This window comes from Jatropha curcas, chromosome 3 (assembly GCF_041381405.1).
Source record: "Jatropha curcas cultivar XTBG-Jc1 chromosome 3, XTBG_Jcur_1.0, whole genome shotgun sequence".
NCBI classification, from domain to species: domain Eukaryota; kingdom Viridiplantae; phylum Streptophyta; class Magnoliopsida; order Malpighiales; family Euphorbiaceae; genus Jatropha; species Jatropha curcas.
In genome coordinates, this window is record NC_143153.1 from 16,395,586 (window position 1) to 16,422,602 (window position 27,017).

Genomic DNA, 27,017 nt, shown 5'->3' on the forward strand with positions numbered 1-27,017 from the left:
CTTTCAAATTGATTTGTAATCACATTAATTACTATTTAATTAATATTCACATCCTCACTATATAGTGTTTCCCATTATTCTAAGTTTTCCTTTCATTCGGATAATCGAATTCATCGAAAAAGCTAGAATAGCAGGAACTACAAAGTTGAGGATATTACAACTCTTCCCTCCTTAAAGAAATTTCGTCTCGAAATTTTACCTGTTATAGATCTCTGAATAATTGTGGATGTTGTCTTCTCATATCTTCTTCACGTTCCCAAGTAGCCTCTTCTCTGGAGTGGCTTCTCCATAACACCTTAACTAAGGGAATCTGTTTATTCCGAAGTTGCTTAACTTCCTTAGCTATGATAGCCACTGGTTCTTCATCATATGTGAAGTCTCGATTAACTTCAATTGATTCTAAAGGCAATATATGTGAAGGGTCCGATCTATATCTCCGAAGCATAGAAAAATGGAAAACATTATGAATCTTCTCGAGTTCTGGTGGTAAGGCTAACCTATATGCCAATGGACCAATCCTCTCAAGTATTTCATAAGGTCCTATGAAGCGAGGACTCAATTTTCCCTTTCTACCAAATCTCATAACACGCTTCCAAGGGGAAACCTTAAGGAATACTTTATCACCCACATTATACTCCATATCTCTTCTCTTTAGATCCACATATGACTTTTGTCTATCTGCAGCTGCTTTCAATCTTTCTTTAATTACTTTGATCTTTTCTTCTGCTTGTTGAATAATTTCAGGACCTAGCAATTGCCTTTCACCAACTTCATCCCAACATAGGGGTGTCCTACATTTTCTACCATATAAAGCTTCATATGGAGGCATTCCGATACTGCTCTGGTAACTGTTATTATAAGCAAATTCCATCAAAGGCAAATATTTATCCCAGCTACCTTCAAACTCAAGAACACAAGCTCGAAGCATATCCTCCAATATTTGAATAATCCTCTCGGATTGACCATCTGTCCGAGGATGGAATGCAGTACTAAAATTCAATCTAGTGCCCAGGGCTTTCTGTAAGCTAACCCAAAATCTAGATGTGAATCTTGAATCTCTATCAGAAACAATGGATACTGGCACTCCATGTAGCTTAATTATTTCACCAAGATATATTTCTGCCAATTTCTCTAAACTATAGTCTGATCTTACAGGTAGGAAATGAGCACTCTTCGTCAATCAATCCACAATAACCCAAACTGCATCATGTTTCCTCTGAGTCAGTGGAAGTCCCATTAGAAAATCCATAGTCACTCTTTCCCATTTCCATTCTGGAATCTAAAGTGGATGATGTAATCCTGCTGGTACTTGATGTTCTGCCTTGACTTGTTGACAAGTTAGACATTTAGCTACAAATTCAGCAATATCTTTCTTCATACCAGTCCACCAATAGTTCCTCTTCAAATCCCTATACATCTTGGTCCCGCCTAGATGCATAGCAATTGGAGAATCATGTGCTTCCTTCAAGATGAGATGTCTCAAATCTAAATCTGAAGGAACATATAACCGGTCCCGAAATCGTAATAACCCATCTCTACTGACAAAAAATTCTGGTCGTTTACCATCTTGTGTCTCTGAAAGAATCTTTTGATATTCATCATCAGTCAATATTGCTGCTCTAATCTGATCAACCAGTAGAGGCTTCACCTGAAGATTAACTAACACCCAATTGTCGGAAATCGTCTCAAACTTTGCATTAATAGACCGTAGATCATGGACTAGAGATAACTCTGTAGTTCTCAGGCTACCAATAGTCTTACGGCTCAGTGCATCTGCTACCACATTAGCTTTCCCTGGCTGATAATCGATAATACAGTCATAATCTTTTATCAACTCAAGCCATCTTCTCTGTCTCAAATTCAACTCCCTTTGAGTACCCAGATACTTCAAACTTTTATGATCGGTGCAGATATAACATTTCTCACCATAAAGATAATGTCTCCATATTTTCAATGCAAATACAATTGCTGCAAGTTCCAAATCATGTGTAGGATAATTCCTCTCATGTGGTTTAAGTTGGTGTGATGCATAAGCAATAACATTTCTATCCTGCATCAACACACAACCTAATCCATTATGAGAAGCATCACTATAAACAGTAAACTCTGTACCTGGAGTAGGTAAAGTCAAAACTGGAGCTTCAGTCAAACACTTCTTCAGCTTATCAAAGCTCTCCTGACATTTATCTGTCCATTCAAATCTAACGTTCTTTCGCAATAGTTTAGTTAAGGGCAAAGCAATGATAGAAAATCCCTTAACAAACCTGCAATAATAGCCAGCCAAACCCAAGAAACTATGAATCTCGGAAACATTCTTTGGTGTCTTCCAACTGGAGATAGCCTCAATCTTACCAGGATCCACTACAATACCCTCTGCAGATACAATATGACCAAGAAAAGCAACTTGTGCTAACCAGAATTAACAATTAGAAAACTTAGCATAAAGTTGTTTTTCTCGAAGAGTTTGAAAAATAATTCTGAGATGCATATCATGCTCTTCTATATCTTTAGAATATATCAGAATGTCATCAATAAAAATCACAACAAACTGGTCAAGGTAAGGTTTGAAGATCGAATTCATCAAAGCCATGAATGCTGCTGGAGCATTAGTTAATCCGAATGGCATAACTAGAAACTCATAATGGCCATAGCGAGCCCTGAATGTCGTCTTAGGAATACTCTACTCTTTAACTCTGAGTTGATGATACCCCGATCTCAAATCTATCTTAGAGAATACAGAAGCACCCTTAAGCTGATCAAAGAGATCATCAATCCTTGGCAAAGGATACTTATTCTTGACTGTGACCTTATTCAACTGGCGGTAATCGATGCACAACCGTAAACTACCATCTTTCTTCTTTACAAGTAGCACTGGAGCTCCCCATGGTGACACACTAGGGCGAATAAACCCTTTACCAAGCAATTCCTATAATTGTGCTTTCAATTCTTTTAATTCAGCAGGAGCCATCTTGTAAGGAGTAATGGAGATCGTTTGAGTCCCTGCCATAGCCTCAATCTCAAATTCAACTTCCCTTTCTGGAGGCAATCCTGGCCAATTAACAAGTACTCTTGCAAATCAACAAGGAACATCAAGCGGAAAGCATGCAATCTCGGAAGTACCCGACAATCCCTTTAACCCCCAAGTACTCTTGAAGAGAGAAAGCAAGGAATTTAGAACAAGAATCAGAAACTTACCTTCAAGTACTCTTGAAAACAACTCTGAAATTCTTGGTGCAATTAATCTTGTAAAACTCACAAGCTTAACTACTAAGGATATTTTGGTTCTATGAAGAACACAATCTGTTCTTGAAAGAACAAGAAGAAAACGTTTTGTTTTGATTTCAATTCAATGGTGGCTGCTGTGCAACTCTTACAACATTATAAGTAACCTAAGCTAACCCTAATTTAGCTATTAACTTAAGTTAGCCCAAGCTTATCCCTAATGTGGCCCAAATGGGCTTAATTAAATACAAGTCCAAGCTAACTACTTAAAACAATCCTGACTTAAACATTAACTAACTTAGGCTGGCCCTACTCTAGAAAATAAGCCCAACCAACCTTACACTTAATTAATTAAGTCCACTAAAAGAATTTAAACAAAATAGGGCAAATGGGCCGAAGGCCCTACACAACCCATACTTAAGCTCATAATAAGATAACAACCTCCTAAATTTGCCTAAGTATAGAATCATGTAAAATGCATCAAATGGCAGCCTCATTGCACGCCTCAAGCATCATAACAAGCTTTGGTGCTTCTTCAAGTTCAATCTCACATCTTGCATAATTATGATCTTGAAGCTCCAATGTGATTTGTTCTTGAGCAAATGCATTCAAGGCTGTTCGTAGCTTGGTTGCACGAGCTCTTGTGATTGGCCCCACGGGTAGAGCTAGAGGATCCTTCACCTTGCTTCCTTGATCCGTATCATTCCCTCCCTCCTCAAAAAGATTTGTCCTCAAACCTGAATTATAATCAAATGGAGAAAGGTCAGAAACATTAAAGGTAGCAGACACGCCATACTCACCTGGTAGATCAATCTTGTAGGCATTGTCATTGATCCTCTCCAACACTTGAAAAGGCCCATCACCTCGGGCAGCAAGCTTTCCTTTCCTTTGGTTTGGGAATCTTTCCTTCCTCATGTGCACCCAAACCCAATCGCCAGGTTGAAATACCACATGCCTCCTTCCCTTGTTAGCACGGTCAGCATAGCTTTTGTTCTTCATGTCTATATGAGCCCTAGCTTTAGCATGTATCTCACGGATCAATTCAGCCTTCTTTTCACCATCTAAGTTAGCAATTTCACTTAAAGGCAAAGGAAATAAATCAAGTACAGTTAAAGGATTAAAACCATACACAAGCTCAAATGGACTATAACCACTAGAAGAATGTATAGACCTATTATAAGCAAATTCAATGAAAGGCAAACAATCCTCCCAAGTTTTCATATTCTTACCAACCACCGCTCTAAGTAAAGTACCTAGAGTTCTGTTAACTACCTCAGTCTGTCCATCCGTTTGGGGATGACAAGTAGTAGAGTACAGCAACTTTGTACCAAGCTTACCCCATAAAACATGCCAAAAGTGAGAAAGGAATTTGGCATCACGGTCTGAGACTATGGTGCGTGGCACCCCATGCAATCTCACAACCTCCCTGAAAAACAACTCAGCAATATGGACAGCATCATCACTCTTATGGCATGCAATGAAATGTGCCATCTTACTAAACCTGTCCACAACAACAAAAATACTATCCCTACCACGCTTTGTTCTAGGCAATCCAAGTACAAAATCCATAGAAACATCAGTCCAAGGTAAAGTAGGTACAGGTAAAGGCATATAAAGGCCATGAGGCATAGATTTAGACTTAGCTTGCTTACATGCTATGCACACACCACACAGTTTCTCTACATCCCTACGCATATGTGGCCAAAAGAAATGTTCAGCAAGTATATCATATGTTTTAAGAACACCAAAATGCCCCATAAGTCCTCCACAATGCGATTCTAATACAAGCAATTCACGCATAGAACATTTGGGTATACAAAGTTTATTTCCCTTAAATAAAAACCCCTCATGCCTAAAGAACTTATTAAATGCCCCATGTTCACATGCACTCCAAATAAGACCGAAGTCATCATCATCAACATACAAGGATTTTATATGCTCAAATCCTAACAACTTAGCATTAAGAGTAGTAATTAAAGCATACCTCCTAGAAAGTGCATCAGCCACAATATTTTCTTTCCCTTGCTTGTATTTAATCACAAAAGGAAACTGTTCAATGAATTCAACCCACTTACCATGTCTCTTGTTCAACTTACCTTGTCCCTTGAGGTGCTTTAAAGACTCATGGTCAGTGTGTATGACAAATTCTTTGGGTAGAAGGTAATGTTGCCATACCTCCAATGCTCTCACTAGAGCATATAGCTCCTTGTCATAGGTTGAATAATTGAGTTGCGCTCCATTGAGTTTCTCACTGAAATAGGCAATAGGCTTTCTCTCCTGCATCAACACTGCACCAATACCTACACCAGAAGCGTCACACTCAATCTCAAATGTTTTATCAAAGTCAGGTAAAACTAAAATAGGAGCAGAACAAAGAATGGATTTTAAAGTATCAAATGCCCTTTGTTGCGCTTCCCCCCATTTGAACCCAACTTCCTTCTTTACCACCTCTGTGAGTGGGGCTGCTATAGTAGAGAAGTCCTTCACAAACCGCCGGTAGAAGCTTGCCAAGCCATGGAAACTCCTCACCTCAAATATAGATTTAGGAGTTGGCCATTCTCGAATTGCTTTAACCTTCTCCTCATCGACTTCAATCCCCTGTGCACTCACAACAAAACCAAGAAAAACAAGCCTATCTATGCAAAAAGTGCATTTCTGTAGTTTAGCATATAACTTTTCAGCTCTCAAAGTTATCAATACTAACCTAACATGCTCAATATGCTCATCAATAGATTGGCTATAAATCAGTATATCATCAAAATAAACCACAACAAATTTGCCTAGAAAAGCACGTAAGATATGGTTCATTAATCTCATGAAAGTACTAGGTGCATTTGTTAGACCAAATGGCATAACCATCCACTCATATAAACCATATTTAGTCTTAAAGGCAGTTTTCCATTCATCACCTAACTTCATTCTAATTTGATGATATCCACTCATTAAATCAATTTTCGAAAAGTATTTACTACCATGCAGTTCATCTAACATATCATCTAGCCTAGGAATTGGATGGCGATACTTAACTGTGATTTTGTTGATAGCTCGGCAGTCAACACACATCCTCCAAGAACCGTCCTTCTTAGGCACAAGTAATACAGGCACTGCACATGGGCTCATACTCTCCCTCACAAATCCCTTAGACAACAGGTCATCAACTTGGCGCTGCAACTCCTTAGTCTCCATGGGGTTGCTCCTATACGCTGGCCTATTAGGAATTGTGGCTCCGGGCACGAAGTCAATCTGATGCTCAATGCCTCTTAGGGGTGGTAGTCCGCTAGGCATTTCATCAGGAAACACATCAGAAAACTCCTGCAACAAAGAAACAAAACTAGGAGGCAAAGAAGAAGTGTCAATGTCAAGCAAATTAAGCAAAGTTTCCTTAAACCGAATCATTAAGATTGGTCTACCCTCACCAACACCGCTACGGATCTCTCTCTCTTTTACATACATGTTTTGTTTCTTTCTTCCCTCTCTTAGTGTTTCACTCACCAATGGGCCATTCAATTGTTTCTTTTCACTCTTGGCCTCTTTATCCCTTTTTTCTTGATCTTTATTTTCTCCCTCCCCCTGAATACAATTCTGCCCCTCACTTTCTAATATCCTCTTTTGGTCCAAATAGACCTCTTGTGGTGTTAAAGGAGCTAGAACCACATTTTTACCCAAATAGGCTAAGGAGAACCGGTTGGTGTACCCGTCATGCTGGACTCGCCTGTCAAATTGCCATGGGCGGCCTAGAAGAATATGCCCAGCTAGCATAGGTACTACATCACAAGTGACCTCATCCTTGTACCTTCCAATGGAAAATGGCACCTTCACATGCTTGTTTACTCTTACAGAACCCATATCATTTAGCCATTGAAGCTTATATGGCCTTGGGTGCTGCACACATGTCAAACCCAATTTCTGCACCATGCTCAAACTAGCTACATTAGTGCAACTTCCACTATCAATAATCAAAAGACATACCTTGTCAAGTACCAAGCACCTAGTATGGAAAATATTCTCTCTTTGTACTAAGCTCTCCTCTTGAACTTGCATGTTGAGAACTCGCCTAGTAACTAGTAATTGTCCCATCTCAGGTTGTAAAACTTCATCATCAACCTCATCATCATCATGGCAGTCTTCAAGTGGTGGCATTGGGTTTTCTTCATCCTCAGATTCAGAATAGGTGTATCCATCCCTAATCACTATTACTCTCTTATTAGGGCATTGAGAAGATATATGGCCCTTCCCAAGACACTTGAAACATTTGATGTCTCTACTAGGAGTATTGGAACTTGAACCCTTTGAATAAGTTGGCACATTAGGCGTGAATGCCTTAGGCACTGAATCTGTCCCCTTTTGTGTAGAGCTTTGAAACTCCTTTTTCTCCTCCCTTTTAGGCCATCTAGCACCCCAAGAATTGCTGCTGTTGTTGGCAGCCCTATATGATGTGGTGCTCTTCCCTTTTCTCTGCTTCTCTAACTTCATAGCCATATTCAGCATCTCCTCCATAGAATCATACTTGTACATCTCTAATGCATCAGCTATGTCTTTATTCAGGCCACCTAGGAATCTAGCCATGGTCACCTCCTCATTTTCCTCAATGTGTGCTCTAGCCATGCACATCTCCATATCCTTATGATAGTCTTCTACTAATTTGGCTCCTTGGACGAGTCTATGAAGCTTCTGATGCAACTCCCTGAAATAATGCTCAGGAAGAAAACGTTTTCTCATTACCTCCTTCATGTCTTCCCAATTGTGGATAGGTCGTCTTCCCACTTTTCTTCGACTCTGATTAAGTTGATCCCACCAAAATAGAGCATAGTCTTGGAACTCTAAGGCTGCAATTTTCACCTTTTTTTCTTCAGTATACCGGTTGCATTCAAAGATCATCTCGACCTTCCTCTCCCATTCCAAGTATTCGTCTGCATTGTTTCGGCCTTTGAAAGGTGGCACCTTGAGTTTGATGTTACCCAAATTACCATCTAATGGTGTGTCAACCTCTTCGTCATCCTCTCCATAGTAAGTTTCATTTCTGTAAACACGGCCTCTACCAATCCCTCTTCCTCTTCCTCTATTATTTCTACCTCCTCTTGCCCACATAGGCTCTCTATGCCGTTCATCATCCTCTTCTTCATACTCTTCATGCCAAGGTTGTCTAGAGTGCTCTTTGGAAGTGCTTGCACCCCTCCTTGTGGCATTAGGGTCATGTCTTTCTGTCTTTTGCTCTTGAATCTCCAGTCTGTCATTAAAGCTCTCCATAAGCCTAGTGATTCGTCCCATTTCTCCAGAGAAAGCATCTAGAAAGGCTTGTAGTTTTGGATCTTCAACTTTGAGAGGGCTATTATCCTTGTCTCTAGATGAATTAGACATCCTGAAATAAGATTGCAAAAACTAAGGAAATAGTTAGTTTATCACTCCCTCACGTGTTTCTCTCCTTATTTGGCTTTTTTTTTTTTCAATATGTGGGTTTCACTACAGCCTTTTACCACTCTTTCCACTTGAATAATTGCACTTCAGAATCCCAAAGTTGCTACAAAAGTCAAGAGAAAGTTAGGAAAAACAAAGAATATAATTAAGTAATGCACAAACTCTATCAAGAAATCACAATGTTTGAATGGCAATACAAGAATAAGAAAGGTGTATTGCTAGAAATCAATAAACTAAAGTGTAGGAACAAGCAAATAACACTTTAGCAATGTTAAATGAAGCAAAGTTAGCACACAAACAAGAAATTGAAACTAGAATTTAAAAGACGATTTAGGGATATAGTGTATGAATTTAGATCGCTACAAAGCAAACCAAATATGGACCTAATTAATTCTACCCAATCAAAGCAAGCAAACAAAGAAAACCCAAAAAAAAACAAAAAGTTTGCTTCTGAGTTCCTGTAGCAAGTTACTGTAGCAGACGTTTTAAGGTACTGTAGCAAGTTTGCTTCTGAGTTCCTGTAGCAAGTTACTGTAGCACAACGTTTTTGATTTATATCCTCACTTAACCTACAAATGTGACCCAATTTAGGTAGGGTAAGGGCTTAACAAGGTCTAAGTGGATGGTTTGTGTCTCCCAATTCAATTTAGGTAGGTAATGACTTAGTCCAACAATGACTTTTGTGTCTCCCAATTCAATTTTAGGTAGGTAATGACTTTGTCCAACAATGATTTTTGTGTCTCCCAATTCAATTTTAGGTAGGTAATGTCTTTAACAACCAATTCAGATCCAGATTTTTTTTTTTTTATCAAGAATAAGCAAACAATAAGAATGTTCAAAGATAGATCTTGAATTAGTCAAAAGGGTAACTAGAAAAGGATGCAAACAATAAGAAGATACAAAGAGAAAACTAGATTCAAGAAGATTTAAAGAGAAATTATCTAAATCCAACAAGATCTAAAGAGAAATTGTCTAGATCCAACAAGATCTAAAGAGATAATGTCTAGATCCAACAAGATCTAAAGAGATAATGTGTAGATCTCAGAATGAAAAGAAAACACGAAGATAAACAACAATGAATCCAACAACAAGAAAACTCAAATTCCTAACTAAGATAACAGAACTTACCCCAAAACTTTGATTTGGCTCTGATACCAGATGATACGACCCTAGCCAATTAACAAGTACTCTTGCAAATCAACAAGGAACATCAAGCGGAAAGCATGCAATCTCGGAAGTACCCGACAATCCCTTTAACCCCCAAGTACTCTTGAAGAGAGAAAGCAAGGAATTTAGAACAAGAATCAGAAACTTACCTTCAAGTACTCTTGAAAACAACTCTGAAATTCTTGGTGCAATTAATCTTGTAGAACTCACAAGCTTAACTACTAAGGATATTTTGGTTCTATGAAGAACACAATCTGTTCTTGAAAGAACAAGAAGAAAACGTTTTGTTTTGATTTCAATTCAATGGTGGCTGCTGTGCAACTCTTACAACATTATAAGTAACCTAAGCTAACCCTAATTTAGCTATTAACTTAAGTTAGCCCAAGCTTATCCCTAATGTGGCCCAAATGGGCTTAATTAAATACAAGTCCAAGCTAACTACTGAAAACAATCCTGACTTAAACATTAACTAACTTAGGCTGGCCCTACTCTAGAAAATAAGCCCAACCAACCTTACACTTAATTAATTAAGTCCACTAAAAGAATTTAAACAAAATAGGGCAAATGGGCCGAAGGCCCTACACAACCCATACTTAAGCTCATAATAAGATAACAACCTCCTAAATTTGCCTAAGTATAGAATCATGTAAAATGCATCAAATGGCAGCCTCATTGCACGCCTCAAGCATCATAACAAGCTTTGGTGCTTCTTCAAGTTCAATCTCACATCTTGCATAATTATGATCTTGAAGCTCCAATGTGATTTGTTCTTGAGCAAATGCATTCAAGGCTGTTCGTAGCTTGGTTGCACGAGCTCTTGTGATTGGCCCCACGGGTAGAGCTAGAGGATCCTTCACCTTGCTTCCTTGATCCGTATCAAACTCTTCTGGAAAAACATCTGGAAAGTCACACACAGTAGGAATGTCTTTAAGATTAGGAGTACCTACCCTTGTTTCAACAATGTGAGCTAGGTATGCCTCACACCCATGACGAATCAATTTCTGAGCTAAAGCTGCAGTGATCACAGATGAAGGAAGTATCTGTCTCTCACCCTGTATTACCACATCTACATATTCTGGCAGTTTAAATATAATCTTCTTAAGGTCACAATCAACCACTGCCTGATATTTTTTTAACCAATCCATACCTAAAATAACATCAAAATCTCTGAAGGGCATCTCAACTAAATCAGAAAGGAATACATGACCTTGGATCATGAGTGGGCAATCAAGATATAATCTATTAACAATAACCTCCTGCCCTAAAGGACTCGAAACAAGCACATCATAACCCAATCTCAAACAAGGAACAGATGCATAACAAGAAATCCCAGCACTAATATAAGAGTGAGATGATCCAGGATCAAACAACACATAAACATCATGATTAAATAAAGAAAACATACCAGCCACTACATCAGCTGAATCGGCATCCTGCCTCTGCCTTATAGCATAAACTCTAGCTGGCCCACCAATAGGCTCTGGTTGATTCACTGTCCCCTGACTACCCGACATGCTACCTCTACCTCTGCCCCTACCTCTGCCTGCAGACTGAGAAGATCCATAACTAGCAGCTGGTCTTTGAATAGATCCCTCTGTGGCTGCATATGCCGTAGTCGTTCTCGGTTTAGGGCAATCCCTCACAAAGTATCCAACCTCACCACAGTTAAAACATGCTCCTGTGGTCAACTTACACACTCCTCCATGATATCTACCACAATGAACACAACTACGAGTAACTGGAGGAGCTCGTGGAGGTGGCAATGGTGGTCTGAACTGCCTCTTGCTTTGTGGCCTCACACTGCTAGATCTAGGAGGAAATGGACCAAAGAATCTCCTCTTCTTGCTACTAGAGTTACTAGCCCCTGGGAAAGTCCTCCTGACACTCTTCTCCTTCTCTGTAGCCTTTTCTTGCTCAACCTTCTCCTGATTCAGAGCTTGTGATACCAATGCAGAAAAATTCTCATGTTCAAAGCCGATCACATGACTCTTAATACTGGGCTTCAATCCCTGTTCAAATCTCTTGCACCTGTCCCTGCCTGTAACTAACATACTCCCAGCATAATAGCTCAACCGAGTAAACTCCCTCTCATACTCAGCTACAGTCCTATAATCCTGTCTGAGCTGTAGAAACTCCTCTATCCTGGCATCCACATAGGTAGATGGAACATACTTTTTCTTGAACTCCCTCAGGAAGTCTGCCCAAGTTAGAACTGGTGGCTGCACTTTGCTCCTAGGAATTGTCTTCCACCACTCATATGCATCTTCCTGAAGTAAAGAGACTGCATAATTGTACTTCTGAGCATCATCACACTGGAGCTTTAAGAAAACCCTATCAATCCTCTCTAGCCACTGCTCAGCTACCATTGGGTCAGTGGTGCCTGAAAACTCTGTGGCCCCATACTTAACCAACTTATCATACTGTCTAACTGGCTGCTGCTGCTGCTGTAAGTTACCTGCCAGTTGTCTCAATAACGCAGCCATCTGCTGGGCTATAGGGTCAGCAGCTGGCACAATAGGAGCATCAGAACCCTCAAGAGCATCACCAATCTCTTCCTGCCTCCCCTCAGACTGCTCCTCAGGAGGATTAAAATTATCTCCCTGACCAACACCCTCCATACTATCTATCAACAACAAAATGCTCTCTGTATACTATCACAGAAAAACATTCATCTTATTAGAATATTGTATGATGTAGCTATCCAACAATTAACAGTCATGTCATATTTGAGCAGATTACATTTCACATTTATATTTAGCAAAAATAGGATCCAATATGCAATTAAAACCGCTCTGATACCAAAATAAACATGTCACACCTTACCTTACTGTAAGACATGGCATGTCGCCCGTAATATACTTAATAAGCACTTAAGTCTTATAAATGCTTACTAAGTATACTACAAGGGACTTAATACTGTTGATTCATTCATTTATATCTTGTAGAAAAGTAGATTTAATTATTCAATGTAAAACTCCTTTGGTTCTTTCATCTGTTATAAAGAAATGTTTTTTTTTTTCAGTACTTTACTAAACATATGAAACATAACTTCCTTTAAGCTCAATATGATTTCTTAAACATCAATTATATTAGCAAAAACATAAAATGGTTCCATAACCCATAAGCCCATGGATGGTTTAATTACATACTGAAATCCTTTTCAAACCTTAGATACATAATAAAAATTCATACAATCATAATTTACATGTATCTGCTCAAATATACATAGATGTTCTATTAGTGTTTAATACATCATACATATTCCAAAAGAAGTCAAATATACAATAGCTACATCAGTAGCATACTATCTACATCAAACAAAAACGATCTTCTCCTAGTTCTTTTTCCTTGCCTTTTCTTGCGATAGCACAAAAGCAACTATCGCTAAGCATTTTGCTTAGTGGTGTACTATTATAAAATAAACACAAATTTATCAAATCAAACTCTTTATATGAAATAATGAATCATAAGTCATAAACCCACCATGTTAAAGGAAATAAGAAAGAGAAAAACAAAACAATACCATTTAAATCATAAATTCATAATGTAGTCTTTACAGCTTTTATAGAATCAATTCCGAGGGCCATCAGTGTCTAATGTGCACATCTAGACCTGCTATCTATAACCTCAATCTGTGATATGATTTCAACAGAAGAGGGAGCAATCTACAACCTCAACATGGAGGGAGAATTTCATATCAATCATATATCATCTAGTGATGATATCCATGTTCAATCGATCGTAATATCAACTTCAACAAATGAAGTGATATTCGGGGCAATAACCATGTCTATATCAGCTGTAAGACTTTTAAACCATTCCATTCATGTAATAATATTAAAATCACTGTGGGCAACATTTCATTTCGCAAACACTACTAAAATCATTCAGTCATGGCCACCCCTCATACTACAGTTATCAATTGGCCAACATCCTCCTCTTTCAAGGTATAAGAAGCATAAAATTCATTTACATATGTCATTAGGTAGTATGCTTTCAAAATAAGCTTTGTTCTTTAAAAACATATGAAATCATTAATACTTTTTACAGTTATGATTCATAAAGTAAATCCATTGAAAATATTTTGCAAAATCAATATCATTTTGTTTAAATAAAAGTAGTAAAGGCATAGTACACTAACCTGAGCTAGAAAGCTCCCCTAGCCTTTTTCCTCTAGCAACCACCCTCTCCTCAACTCCCTTACTCTCAGAAGCTGTAGCATGAGATTAATACTGATATTAACTTCATACTACACAATATACACACATGCATTTCTATAGGAATGCAAATTAAGCATTAGGATGGTGTGTCATGCTTTTTCTTTCATTTTCACTATGCTTGTCCAAGTGTCATATGACCTTAGTTTAAGCATGAAACACTTCATAACCAACACTCAACCTCATCCTAGACACATACTACTAATACTTAAAACAATAGAAGTCAATGGCATGCTAAATTCATTCAATGTTTATGAAATGCAGAATTTCAGCATGTGAGCAGCTTGCATTCCGTTGGCTATATCTTAATTTCCTCATTTTTATTTGTCCTGAAATTTTTACAGCATGTTCCCAGCATCTTAGGGTACTTCCCTGTAAAATTTCATAATTTTTAAAGCTCATTTGCTTTGTCAAATGACATAATTATAGAATCTAAATTTCAGTTTTTCTCATGCTGAGCAGCCTGCACTGATTTAATTATAACTCCATTTCCTTTGATCCAATGGCCTTTCCCTTTTAACGCGACTTACCCAACATCTCAGCCTATCTCCATATAAAATTTCATGAAATTTGAAGTTCATTTGCTTAGTCAAATAGGCCAATTACAGAAGCTGAAGTTCAGACAGCCCAACTGTAACAGGTCCAGCAATGATATGTTTGCTTAAGCATTCTCAACTCAATTCCAGCACAAATTCATGCAATTCAACTCTTCTATTACTTACATAACATCATAATATAAGATATATCAGAATCCCTAGGTCATGGCATATCAAATACAAACTCAAAATCATCCATCTTGGTGAATTATGCAAATTAGACTTTGAATTCATGCATAACTAGTTTCACTCATCTTAAATCACCTTAAACTCAAGTCTAATCACTTCATCTTCACCAAATCAGAATGAACAAGCAAGCACCTCACTTCAAAGTTCATGGAATTCAAAAATTAATCCATAGAAAAGAAGGGGGAAGTGAAGATAACTAACCTTTTCTTAAGAATTACTTGAAAATTCCTTGATTTTCACCTCCTTTTTGCTTGATTTGTAATCAAAACTCTCCTCCTCTCTTCTTGACCAACGTGGGCTGTAAAAATGGGTGGAAAATGCAATGGTTATCTCCACCTCTTCATAATAATATATACTAAACATTATTAAAAATTCCTTCCATGTCCTTTAAATGAAAATTGCACTATAATCCTCCCTTTTGTTTTCCCTTCATCCTTTGGCACTCTAATCTTTTTAATCACTTCACTTTAGTCTTAGTAAGTATCAACCAAGTGTATTTAATATTCTAAACCCCACTTAAGAAAGGTCATACTGAACTTACCGTTTTTCGGGCTTTTCGGGTAAAATCGTGCTTTACCAAGAAGTCATTCCTCTTTAACTCATTTTTGATTTCCTTTAATCTTTCAAATTGATTTGTAATCACATTAATTACTATTTAATTAATATTCACATCCTCACTAAAATAAAAACCACTGTATCTAAATCCTTATTCATGGTTTAACAAGCAAATTGTTGATCTGCTATTATTGCAAACACTCCAGCTCATCTTATATTTTGTATTTTTTATTTTTATATCTTAGCTTCTAGAATATGCTTATGTCATTAAATTTTATTCTAGCTTTGTGGGCCAAGTCAGTTTAAAATTTCTACCCTTATTTTTTAACCGTAAGGTCTTAAGTTGGTAAAGCCCTAATTATATAAATGCCATTTATTGCAAATTTACTAAAAATGAGAAACCAATTATTATTCTCTTCATCTCCATCTCATTGCTAGAAATACCATCAATTGGTATCAGAGCTTAAGAAATCTTAAGGGCCTAAGATTACTTTATTATTTGAGAGAAAGAAAAGGAAGAAAGAGAAAGGTGAGATATGGCTTCCAATGTCTCAATTCATGCACCACCCATCTTCAAAGGCCAAAATTATGATTTTTGGGTAATCAAGCTAAAAGCTTTCTTAAAAGCTTGTGATTTATGGGAGGTAGTGGAAAAAGATTACGAACCACCACCACAAAAGGCCATATCCTTCTCTTGCTCAAATCAAGCAACAAACGAAGGAGGCTCTAAAGCCATTGAAAGCCCTTTCCTTCATTCACTCAATTATGGATGAAAGTATTTTTACAAGAATCATGCGTGCAGAGACAGCCAAGGAAGCATGGGAATTGTTGAAGGAGTTTTAAGGTTCTGAAAGAGTAAGATAAGTACAGTTGTAGACCTTGAGAAGATAATTTGAATCATTAAATTAAGATGAAAGACAATGAGAGTATCAGAGATTACAGCTTAAAAATTATTCAAGTTGTAAATCAGTTGAGAATATATGGAGAAGATATTACAGATCAGAGAGTAGTAGAGAAAATTCTTATCTCTTTGTTGAAGAAGTATGAGTCAAAAGTTGCAGCCATTGAAGAAACTCATGACCTTTCAAAATATACGGTCGCAGAACTTGTTAGAGCCTTACAAGCAGATTGTAGGTACAAAGGTAAGCCTCAATGTAGATTTTGCAATTATTTTGGACACATAGAAAAGTTCTGCAAGAAAAAGCAAAATTAGCAACAAAATCAAATAGAAAAAAAAAATTGTGTTGAAAAAGAGTGGAAGGAAGATAATTTATTCTTTGCAAGTCATGTTTCTAAAATCTCACATAAGATACCATGGCATATTAACTGCGGGTGCACAAATCACATGACCAAACATGTAGCAAGTTTCAGTCAGCTAGCTTCCTCATACAAAGGCATTGTAAAAGTGGCAAATTCAAAAGAGATACTCGTCACTGGCAAAGGAACAATAAAAATTTATACTAATCAAGGTATGAAATTTGTAAAAATGTCCTATTGGTTCCTAATATCAATCAGAATCTCTTGAGTGCTAGACAAATGCTTGAAAATGGCTATCCCTTGCGTTTTGAAAATATGTTATGCACTGTTTATGAGCTGAATGGTAGCAAGCTTATTGAAGTAGCTATGAGAGGTAGAAATTTTCCTTTGGATTTAAAGAATTCTTTTTTAAATGCCTATATTCTTGCTAATGAATCATGGTTATGCCATAGGAGATTTTCACATTATCATTTGAATGCTCTCAAATTTGTGCAACCTAAATGCATGGTGCGAAATATGCCTACAATTTCCCTAAAATCTTATATGTGTGAAGCTTGCCAAGTTGGGAAATTGCATAGGCAGCCCTTTTCAAGAGCACAAGCATGGAGAGCTTCTCATAAACTTAAGCTAATGCATATAGATGTTTGTGGTCTATGAGTGTATTTTCTTAAACACAAATTAGAAGTTTTTAATGTGTTTAAGAAATTCAAAGCTTTTGTTAAGAAGGAAAGTGTTTCCGACATGGAGAAAATTATATCATATAGAGGAACTGAGTATGTATCAGTAGAGTTTAATAAATTTTACAAAGATGAAGGCATTGATCATCAACTTTCTATTATATATTCTCCTAAAAAAAAAGGGTGTTTCTAACAAGAAAAATAGAACATTCATGGAGATAGTAAGAAGCATGTTAGCAGAGAAGAAATTACCTCAAAAATTTTGGGCTGAAGCTATTTCTACAACTGTATACTTGCTTAATAGATTGCCTATAAGGGCGTTAAAATTCTCAACTCCCATTGAGACTTGGAGCAAACATCAACCCGCAATTAAGCACTTAAAAGTGTATATTTTTAGGCTATAGTCATAATAAAAAAGGGTATGGAATGTTCAATTTGCAAATTGAGAAAGTTACTGTGAGTAGAGATGTGAAAGTGGATGAATAATCCATGTGAAATTGGGGAGAAAAGAAGGAAGAGAGAGAGCTTAAGCAAGTCATTAAGATCAAAGTCATAATGAGTTTGACTCAGATTTTGACTCCTATGATGATGATCCTACTGCAGATGCACTAGTAAGAAAAACCGGGTCACTCTCAAATATTTAAAGTTGTAGCTTAGCTATTTTTGAACCTGAAAATTTTGATTAAGCATCAAAATGGTGGAGTGCCAATCAGCAATGGAGATTCAGATGATTAATAAAAATTAGATTTAGGAATTAATTCCTAGACTTGAAAATAAGATGATTATTGGTGTAGAGTGGATTTACAAGGCCAAATTTAATCTGGATGGCATAATCAACAAATACAAAGTAAAACTTGCAGCAAAAGGGTATTCACAAGAGCTTGGAGTTGATTATACCGACACGTTTGCTCCAGTTGCAAGGCTTGATACAATTAGATTGTTGATTGCTTTAATAGCTAAAAAAGAAAAAATGGAACATTCATCAATTTGATATTAAGTTAGCCTTCTTAAATCGTTATCTTCAAGAAGAGGCATATATGGAGCGGCCCGAAGGATTTATGAAGAATGGAAAAAAAGATCATGTGTACAAGCTTAGCACAACCCTTTATGGATCAAAACAAGCACCAAGAGCTTAGTATAGCACTACAAAAAAAGCGCCGAATTGCGACCGACTCAAATCGGTCGCAATTTTGCGACCGATTTGCGACCTATGGACAAACAGTTGCTAACTGTAGCGCTAAAAATTCCCGCAAGTTTGTTTTTCAGTTTGCGACCAGTGTACTACGAATTTGTGACCGATTTACGACTACCTTTCATTCCGTCGCAAAATTACGCGCTTCAAAATGAGGAATAAGTTCTGAGACTGATTGGCGACCGAATTATGACCGATTATATGCGACCGACACTTTTAGTCGCAAATTGGTCGCAATTTTATTGCGAAGGAAAACGACGTCGCAAATTTTAATTCTGCGACCGATATTAATGAAATTTGCGACCGATTTTTCGGTCGCAAAATTTAGAGCTTTAAACGCCAGACGCCCTCCTTCTTCTTTCTTCTTCTTTCTTTCTTCTCCTCCTCCTCTCCTCTCCTCCGTTCGCAGCACCGCTCCAGCTCTTCCTGATGCCGCTCCAGCCCCCCTAACGCCGCTAGCTCCGCTCCGTTGGAACTCCGGTCACTCCATTGCTATTTGGAAACAATTTCAGGTAAGTTTTGGTTTGCGATTATTTTTTCGATTTTTTTTTTTGTGATTTTATTTGTTTTTATTATAATAAATTATGGTTGGTTTTGTATAGTTGCGATTAGGAATATTTAGGTACTGTTATTATTATTATTAATTATTATTATTATTATTATTATTATTATTGTTACTGTTATTATTATTATTATTATTATTATTATTATTATTATTATTATTATTATTATTGTTACTGTTGTTGTTGTTGTTATTATTATTATTATTGTTATTATTATTATTATTATTATTATTATTGTTGTTGTTATTATTATTATTATTATTATTATTGTTACTGTTATTATTATTATTATTATTATTATTATTATTATTATTATTATTGTTCTTGTTATTATTATTATTATTATTATTGTTCTTGTTATTATTATTATTATTATTGTTGTTGTTGTTGTTATTGTTTTTTTAGTAAAAAATATTTTATTTCTTTGTAAGCATACTCGAAAATGGTAAATAAAACTCTAATCATGAGATAATATGTATAATCCACATTTTTCATATATTTCTCATGTAATATTAGGTACATGAGAATTTCAACTGAAAGGTCATAAAATGAATTCAATTCACAACATAATCACATAATTAAAACTAATTAACTCAAAAGAGTCAAATTAAGTCAAAGGTTTAAGGTAACTTTGACTTAATTAAGTCTTAAGGCCCATTTAATTCAATATTACATTAAGTCCTCTCATTCACCTAATTAATTAATTAACCATTTTGACCTAATAGATTCACAATTTATTTAATTAGGTCTCTAATTTTACTAAGTCCTTCAATCTAGACCTTAATTAAGTTAATTAGTCAAATTAATCCAATTGGTCCATTAATTTGTCCATAAGTCCTCAAATAAGTCTCATTACGTCATTAGTCCTTGAATTGATCCACTAGGTCCATGTTTAGGCCCAAATTTTGTAACGTTACCTAATTTCCATCTAAGTTCTCAAGTCCTTTAATTAAATTTCAATTTTAGTCCTTTATTCCTTAATTAATTTATTTTAAAATTTTAAATTAATTAAATTATTATTTTGGCTGAGGTTCGGCCTCTTGTGATTTCTTATAAATCAAGTCCTGAAATTTCATTTTCATAACATTAAGCATCTTAGTCCATCCATTAACATGTTTAAACACTTAAATAACCGATATAATCAACAAAAATAATAAGATCCCTTAGAGGGTGGTTCAGCCAGCACAAGGAATAACAGAATCAAACATTTTAAATTCAAACAAAGGTACATATCATACTAACATCTCATAAACCAAAATAACAAACCCTTAAAATACGAAAACAAGGCATAAAATCAAAGGAAATCCCCCGTGGAGGTTCGGCCTCCTAGGGACTTTTTACATCAAATGCATATAATTTATACCAAGGGTGAAATCACATATTTACAATATAGTTAAACTCATTTAAGTACTTAATTTCACTAAAATAAAACATTTACACACATAATATGAAAAATGACACAAAAACTATAAAGTACCAAATTTGGGAAAAAAGAATGTAGATTGCATTAATCTTAAATTAGTGCTCCAACTTACACAATGAGGTCGTAATAGGCTCCTTTCTTTTAGGCTTTGAGCTATTACCCTCTAAAAACACAAAAACTCAAAATCACTATAAGGATATTTTAGTAAAAAAAAAAAAACTAGTCCAAATATAATTTATAACTTGCCACATGATGCATGATACAGAATAGTAATAATCGATCGAAGCCAATTGTTATGATACGTGTAATTAAAATTACTCTTTTTTCATAATTATGAAATAATGCATTTTATTTTTGTTATTATTGTTGTTATCATTCTTAAATTTTTTTTTTTTAATGAATGATGCGTTTGGGTTGGAGGTCTAGTAGTGGCCATTATGCCTTTGGAGAATGTTGGTATGATATAGAAGTGTTTATTGAAGTGTCTTTATATTTCAGATTTGATTGTGTTGTGCCGAAGTGCTGCCGAATTTTTTTCCAAAAAAATCAATATGTGGAATAGTACAGTTACCTTTATTAGCTAGGGTAAAGGTAATAAATGAACCTAGTGAATTAATGAACTTAGTGATTTTACATTTATATATAGTTACCCTTATTATAGAAATAACCTTAGTAAGTTAGAAGTGTAAATTGAACATTACATTGTGGCATGTTTTAAGGATGGTTTAAACTAATGCAATTACATATAATTTGCCCTTTATAAACACAGTGTTAATTAGGTAAAAAAAATGCGACCCAATCGAGATTGGATGTATTGGAGGTTCGAGGTCAATGGGATATTAAGACAAGAGTTCCTGCAAGGATTAGAGGCGTTTATACAGTTTGCAGTTGGTAATCCCAGTTGTATGGATGGTAATAAGTTGAGGTGTCCATGTAATCACAAGAAGTGTCGAAATAGAGCCTTCTTAGACATCGATACAGTGAAACTTCATTTGTGCAAAAATGGGTTCGAGAAAAATAATTACGAATGGATAAATCATGGTGAACCTCGAGTTGCCAGTGGGTCAGGCCTCTCCATTCCGGTAAGTTTAGAAGGTCAGTCTTATCAATTTCTATGTGGTAATCAATGCAATGATATGGTAATCGATGCGAGTAGAGTAGAATGTCATTGGGATGATATGGAGGAATTGCCAAACGTAGCAGCACAACAATTGTTTGACATGCTAAGTGCAGCTAACAGTGAACTGTGGCTTGGATGCAAGAATCATTCAGTTCTATCTGTTGTGGCACGATTACTACACATGAAAGCAGAGCACCATTTTTCAGAAAGGTGTTACGATGATTTTGTGCAGTTAACAAAGGAAATGTTGCCTGAAGGCCATTCAATGATTGATAATTTTTATCGGAAAAAAAAATAGTTCGGGGATTGGGACTACTCGTAGAAAAGATTGATTGCTGTCATAATAATTGTATGATATTCTGGGGTGTTGACTCGGAATTCAGAGACTGCAAGTTTTGTAATCTTCCAAGATATCAACGGCGAGGTCAAGGGTGATAAGGAACCGGGATCGAGAATCAAAGGAATGAGATGTAAGTTCGCCTCTATGGCACCCCCACGTTTATAATGAAACGGAAACACCAATAATCGAGATTAAAACGCTCTATGGCACCCCACGTTTATAATGAAACGGTAACACCAATAATCGAGCAAAGAACAAGATAAACGCCACAAATGAATTGATAAGTTTACCTTAATTCTTGATGCAATTAGAGGATAGCAAATTCTCACAATCACTCTAATTAAGAAGAACATGCAAGAGCATGAGCAATTCTGCCTTTGATTCAAATTATGCCAAAAAAATCTCGTTTTACATCTTAAGGAGGCTATTTATATGCCTTAAACAAACATAACCCTAAAGAAGAGCATCTAACTAGGCTGCCCTAGGGCCAAACCACATGGGCTTAACTCTAAAACACAAAATAAAGTCATTTCCAGCCCAAAACAAACAACTTGATATTGGGCAGATTGCATGCATCATAAAACCAACCCAAAACAACTTAAATAAACACTATGAGCCCATATCCCTTACATATTAATTAGACCAAAACAAGCAACAAGGGATAAGAACACATCCAAGCCCACTAGGAAGCACCAATGGATCCATATCATTCCCCCTTTCCTCAAAAAGATTCGTCCTCGAATCTTAGTTAAAAGTTGAGGTATCTTTTTGCTTCCTAGTATCAGTCCACTTCTCCTTAGAATCCATGCCCTTTTCTTTACTCTTCTTCTCCTTTTTAGACCGTATTGAACTCCATTGTTTGCTACAACCTGAATATGCCTTTGCAACACCTTTGTCTCCGTTGGATTGCTTCGATAGGCTGGTCGATTTGGAATGGTGGAGCCGGGAATGAAATCAATCTGATGTTCTATCCCTCTCAAAGGTGGTAATCCACTAGGTAGCTCCTCTGGAAAAACATCAGTGAATTCCTGTAACATAAAAACAAACACAGGAGGTAAACCATCAAGATTAGTGTCAGCGTTAGAAAACAAAATTTCCTTGAATCTAAGAAGCAACACGGGCTGCCTCAAGGCTATGGCACACTTAACCTCTCTAGCTCTCGCATAAAAAGTGTGTTTCTTTCTCTCCCCTCTTTGTGTTTCACTCACTTTTGGGCCAATAATCTGTTTGGTATCTTTTGTGGCCTCTTTCTTTTCAACCTCTCTTTTAATACTCTTTTGTTCTCTCGAACTGGATGTCTCACTCTCATTTTCCTTCAAAGCTGAAGTTTCTCTCTCTCTCTCAAGTATTTTCTTCTGATCGGTGTACACTTCTTGAGGTGATAATGGAACAAGAGTCACCTTCTTCCCCTTATGAACCAAAGAGTATCGGTTAAAGAACCCGTCATGTAGTGCCTTTCGATCATATTGCCATGGCCTTCCCAACAATAGATGGCCTGCCTGCATCGGTACTACATCACACAAAATCTCATCTTTGTACCATCCAATGGAGAATGGCACAAGCACTTGGCGTGTCACCTTCACCTCTCCACCATCATTCAACCATTGCAATCTATAAGGTTTAGGATGTTTAAGACATGCCAAATTCAACTTATTCACCATACTTACACTAGCAACATTAGTGCAACTACCCCCATCAATAATAAGTAAGCACACTTTTCCATGTATCAAGCATCTAGTGTGAAATATGTTCTCACGTTGTTCAAGGCTCTCCTCCTTAACATGCATATTCAAAACTCGCCTAACAACCAAAGATTCTCCACGTTCAGCAAACAACAAGTTATGCTCATCCTCATCTGAATTATCATTATCAACATTGTGCAAATGAGGCATATCATCACAATCACTACATTCGGATTCAGAACTAACATTTCCATCTTCCCTAACAATCATAACCCTTTTATTAGGACATTGAGATGCAATATGCCCTTTTCCTAAACACTTAAAGCATTTAATCTCTCTAGCAGGGTTTATAGAGTTAGAAGTACCTTTGTTTCCTTTGAATGTAGTTTGGGCAACCTCTTTACCTTTCGAAATTGATTCTGTCCTTTGGAAACTAGGACCTTTGAAGTCTTTCTTCTCACCTCCTTTGGACCATTTGGTTCCCAAAGTATTGTTGGAATACTTGTTGGTAGACTTTCCCTTTTTCTGCCTTTCTAGCTTCATGGCCATATCTACCATCTCTTCTAGCGTATCATAGCGATACATCTCCAAAGCATCAGCAATATCGCTATTTAGACCTCCAAGGAATCGTGACATGGTGATTTGGACATCTTCCTCAATCTTAGCTCTTGCCATGCAAATCTCCATCTCCTTGTAGTACTCTTCCACACTCCTCCCTCCTTGCACCATTCTTGCTAGTTTGTTGTGTAAATCCCTAAAGTAATGAGCAGGGACAAACTTTTGGTGCATTAATTCCTTCATGATCTCCCATGGTGGTACTGGTCGCATCCCCCTGCTTCTTCTTTTTAGTAGCAATTGTTCCCACCAAAACATAGCATATCCTTTGAACTCCACAGCTGCAAGATGGGATTTCTTCTCCTGGGAATAGTTATGGCATTCAAAGATTTGTTCTACCTTCCTTTCCCATTCAAGATACTCTTCAGCATTGTTGTTGCCTTTGAATTCTAGAATCCTCATCTTAATTGATCCCAAGTCCCCATCAAGTTTATTAGGATTGGTCTCTTCACTTTCTTCATCATCATGGTCTTGAAATCTAGTTTGTGGACGAGTTCTAGTTGTATTAGAGCTATGTGAAGCTTTTATCTCTTGCAATTCCTCCCTCATGTCTTGGACAAGATTATTGGAGGTTCTAAACTGTCCTTGAATTGCTTCCATGAAAAGTTTCAATTGAGGATCTTTAATTGGAATTCCATCATTACCATCTCCAGATTTGCCTGTACTCATAGTTAGTATTCAAAAATAGAAAACACGAAAAAAATTTGAGTTAGTGATAAGGCACTCCCTCACGTGTTTACACTCCTCAATCACTCCTTGCAAATCCTCCAATTGTACTTCAGAATTTCAAGCCAACCAATCAATCTCAAAGCACGTTTAGAACACAAGGAAAATAAACCTTAACAAAAGAAACGTAAGCAAAATTCTAGAATGAAAACTCAAACGAAATGAATGGTAGCACAAGAACAAAACAATGTACTACTTGATTATTAATTAGAGTGTTGGAACAAGCAAATACACCCTAACAATATAAATGAAAGCAAAGATAGCACAAAAACAAGAAATAGAAACTAGAATTTGAAAGACAATTTCTGGATATATTGCATGAATTTAGTTCACTACAAAGCAAACCAAATATGGACCTAATTAATTCTACCCAATCAAAGCAAGCAAACAAAGAAAACCCAAAAAAAAATTTTTTTTTTTTTAAAGGTACTGTAGCAAGTTTGCTTCTGAGTTCCTGTAGCAAGTTACTGTAGCACACGTTTTTGACTTATATCCTCACTTAACCTACAAATGTGACCCAATTTAGGTAGGGTAAGGGCTTAACAAGGTATAAGTGGATGGTTTGTGTCTCCCAATTCAATTTAGGTAGGTAATGAATTAATATTTAGGTGGTCCAACAATGAATTTTGTGTTTTCTCAAGATAAGATCCCAAATCAAGTCAAAATATAATATCCTTCAATTGAATGTAAGATAGACTATCAATAAATTCCCAAATCAAGTCAAAATGCCTTTAGGTTGTCCAGCAATTGTGTCTTTCAATTTCAATCTAGGTAGATATTGACTTAGTTTGTAGGTTGTCCAACAATTTTTGTGTCTCCTAATTCAACTTAAGTAGGTAATGACTTTACCAAGATTTGACTTACCTCTCTTTTTTTTTTTTTTTTTTTTATCAACAAGATTCAAGAAGACAAACAAATCTCCAGATTTGGTATTTAATAACTTATAAATTCTTAATAACGTAATCAATTGTTTTTTTTTTCTTTTTAATAAACAAGCAAACAATAAGAAGATCTAAAGAGAAAACTCAGATCCAAGAACATCTAAAAGAAAAAGTCCAGATCCAAGAAGATCTAAAGAGAAAAATCCAGATCTAGAATGAAAGCAAGTATTAAGATAACATCAAAGGAAATCCAGCAAATAGAAAACTCAAATTCCTAAACTAAGATAACAGAACTTACCCCAAAACTTTGATTTGGCTCTGATACCAAATGATAAGGAACCGGCATCGGAAATCAAAGGAATGAGATGTAAGTTCGCCTCTATGGCACCCCACGTTTATAATGAAACGGAAACACCAATAATCGAGATTAAAACGCTCTATGGCACCCCACGTTTATAATGAAACGGTAACACCAATAATCGAGCAAAGAACAAGATAAACGCCACAAATGAATTGATAAGTTAACCTTAATTCTTGATGCAATTAGAGGATAGCAAATTCTCACAATCACTCTAATTAAGAAGAACATGCAAGAGCATGAGCAATTCTGCCTTTGATTCAAATTATGCCAAAAAAATCTCGTTTTACATCTTAAGGAGGCTATTTATATGCCTTAAACAAACATAACCCTAAAGAAGAGCATCTAACTAGGCTGCCCTAGGGCCAAACCACATGGGCTTAACTCTAAAACACAAAATAAAGTCATTTCCAGCCCAAAACAAACAACTTGATATTGGGCAGATTGCATGCATCATAAAACCAACCCAAAACAACTTAAATAAACACTATGAGCCCATATCCCTTACATATTAATTAGACCAAAACAAGCAACAAGGGATAAGAACACATCCAAGCCCACTAGGAAGCACCAATGGATCCATATCAAAGGGACTGGTTGAGTACAAAGAGAGAAGGCTTTCAAGAAGATGTATTATTTCCCTCTTGTTCCTCGCCTTCAAAGGTTATATGTATCTAAGGCGACAGCTGAACACATGACATGGCATGCTTTGCATGAATATGAGGATGGTATAATGACTCATCTGTCAGACTCTGAAGCGTGGAAACATTTTGATAACATTCATCCTGTGTTTGCTGCTGATATGAGAAACGTTAGATTGGG

General features: G+C 36.5%; 2 protein-coding genes across 2 annotated transcripts; both read right to left on the minus strand.

Annotated features, from left to right (window-relative positions):
• Positions 1-202: 202 nt before the first annotated feature.
• On the minus strand, positions 203-8,310 carry LOC149497632 (uncharacterized). Its single transcript, XM_089719234.1, has 8 exons — positions 6,931-8,310; positions 6,284-6,534; positions 5,207-5,854; positions 4,302-5,074; positions 3,960-4,148; positions 2,746-2,910; positions 1,310-2,409; positions 203-1,171 (listed from the first exon to the last, which is right to left on the minus strand). The coding sequence occupies exons 1-8, from the start codon at positions 8,308-8,310 to the stop codon at positions 203-205; spliced, it is 5,475 nt and encodes a 1,824-aa protein (XP_089575360.1).
• Positions 8,311-10,657: 2,347 nt separating this feature from the next.
• Positions 10,658-12,422, minus strand: LOC149497633 (uncharacterized). The gene is made up of 2 exons (XM_089719235.1): positions 10,752-12,422; positions 10,658-10,702 (listed from the first exon to the last, which is right to left on the minus strand). Exons 1-2 carry the CDS (start codon positions 12,420-12,422, stop codon positions 10,658-10,660), a joined length of 1,716 nt encoding a protein of 571 aa, XP_089575361.1.
• Between the last annotated feature and the right edge of the window lie 14,595 nt (positions 12,423-27,017).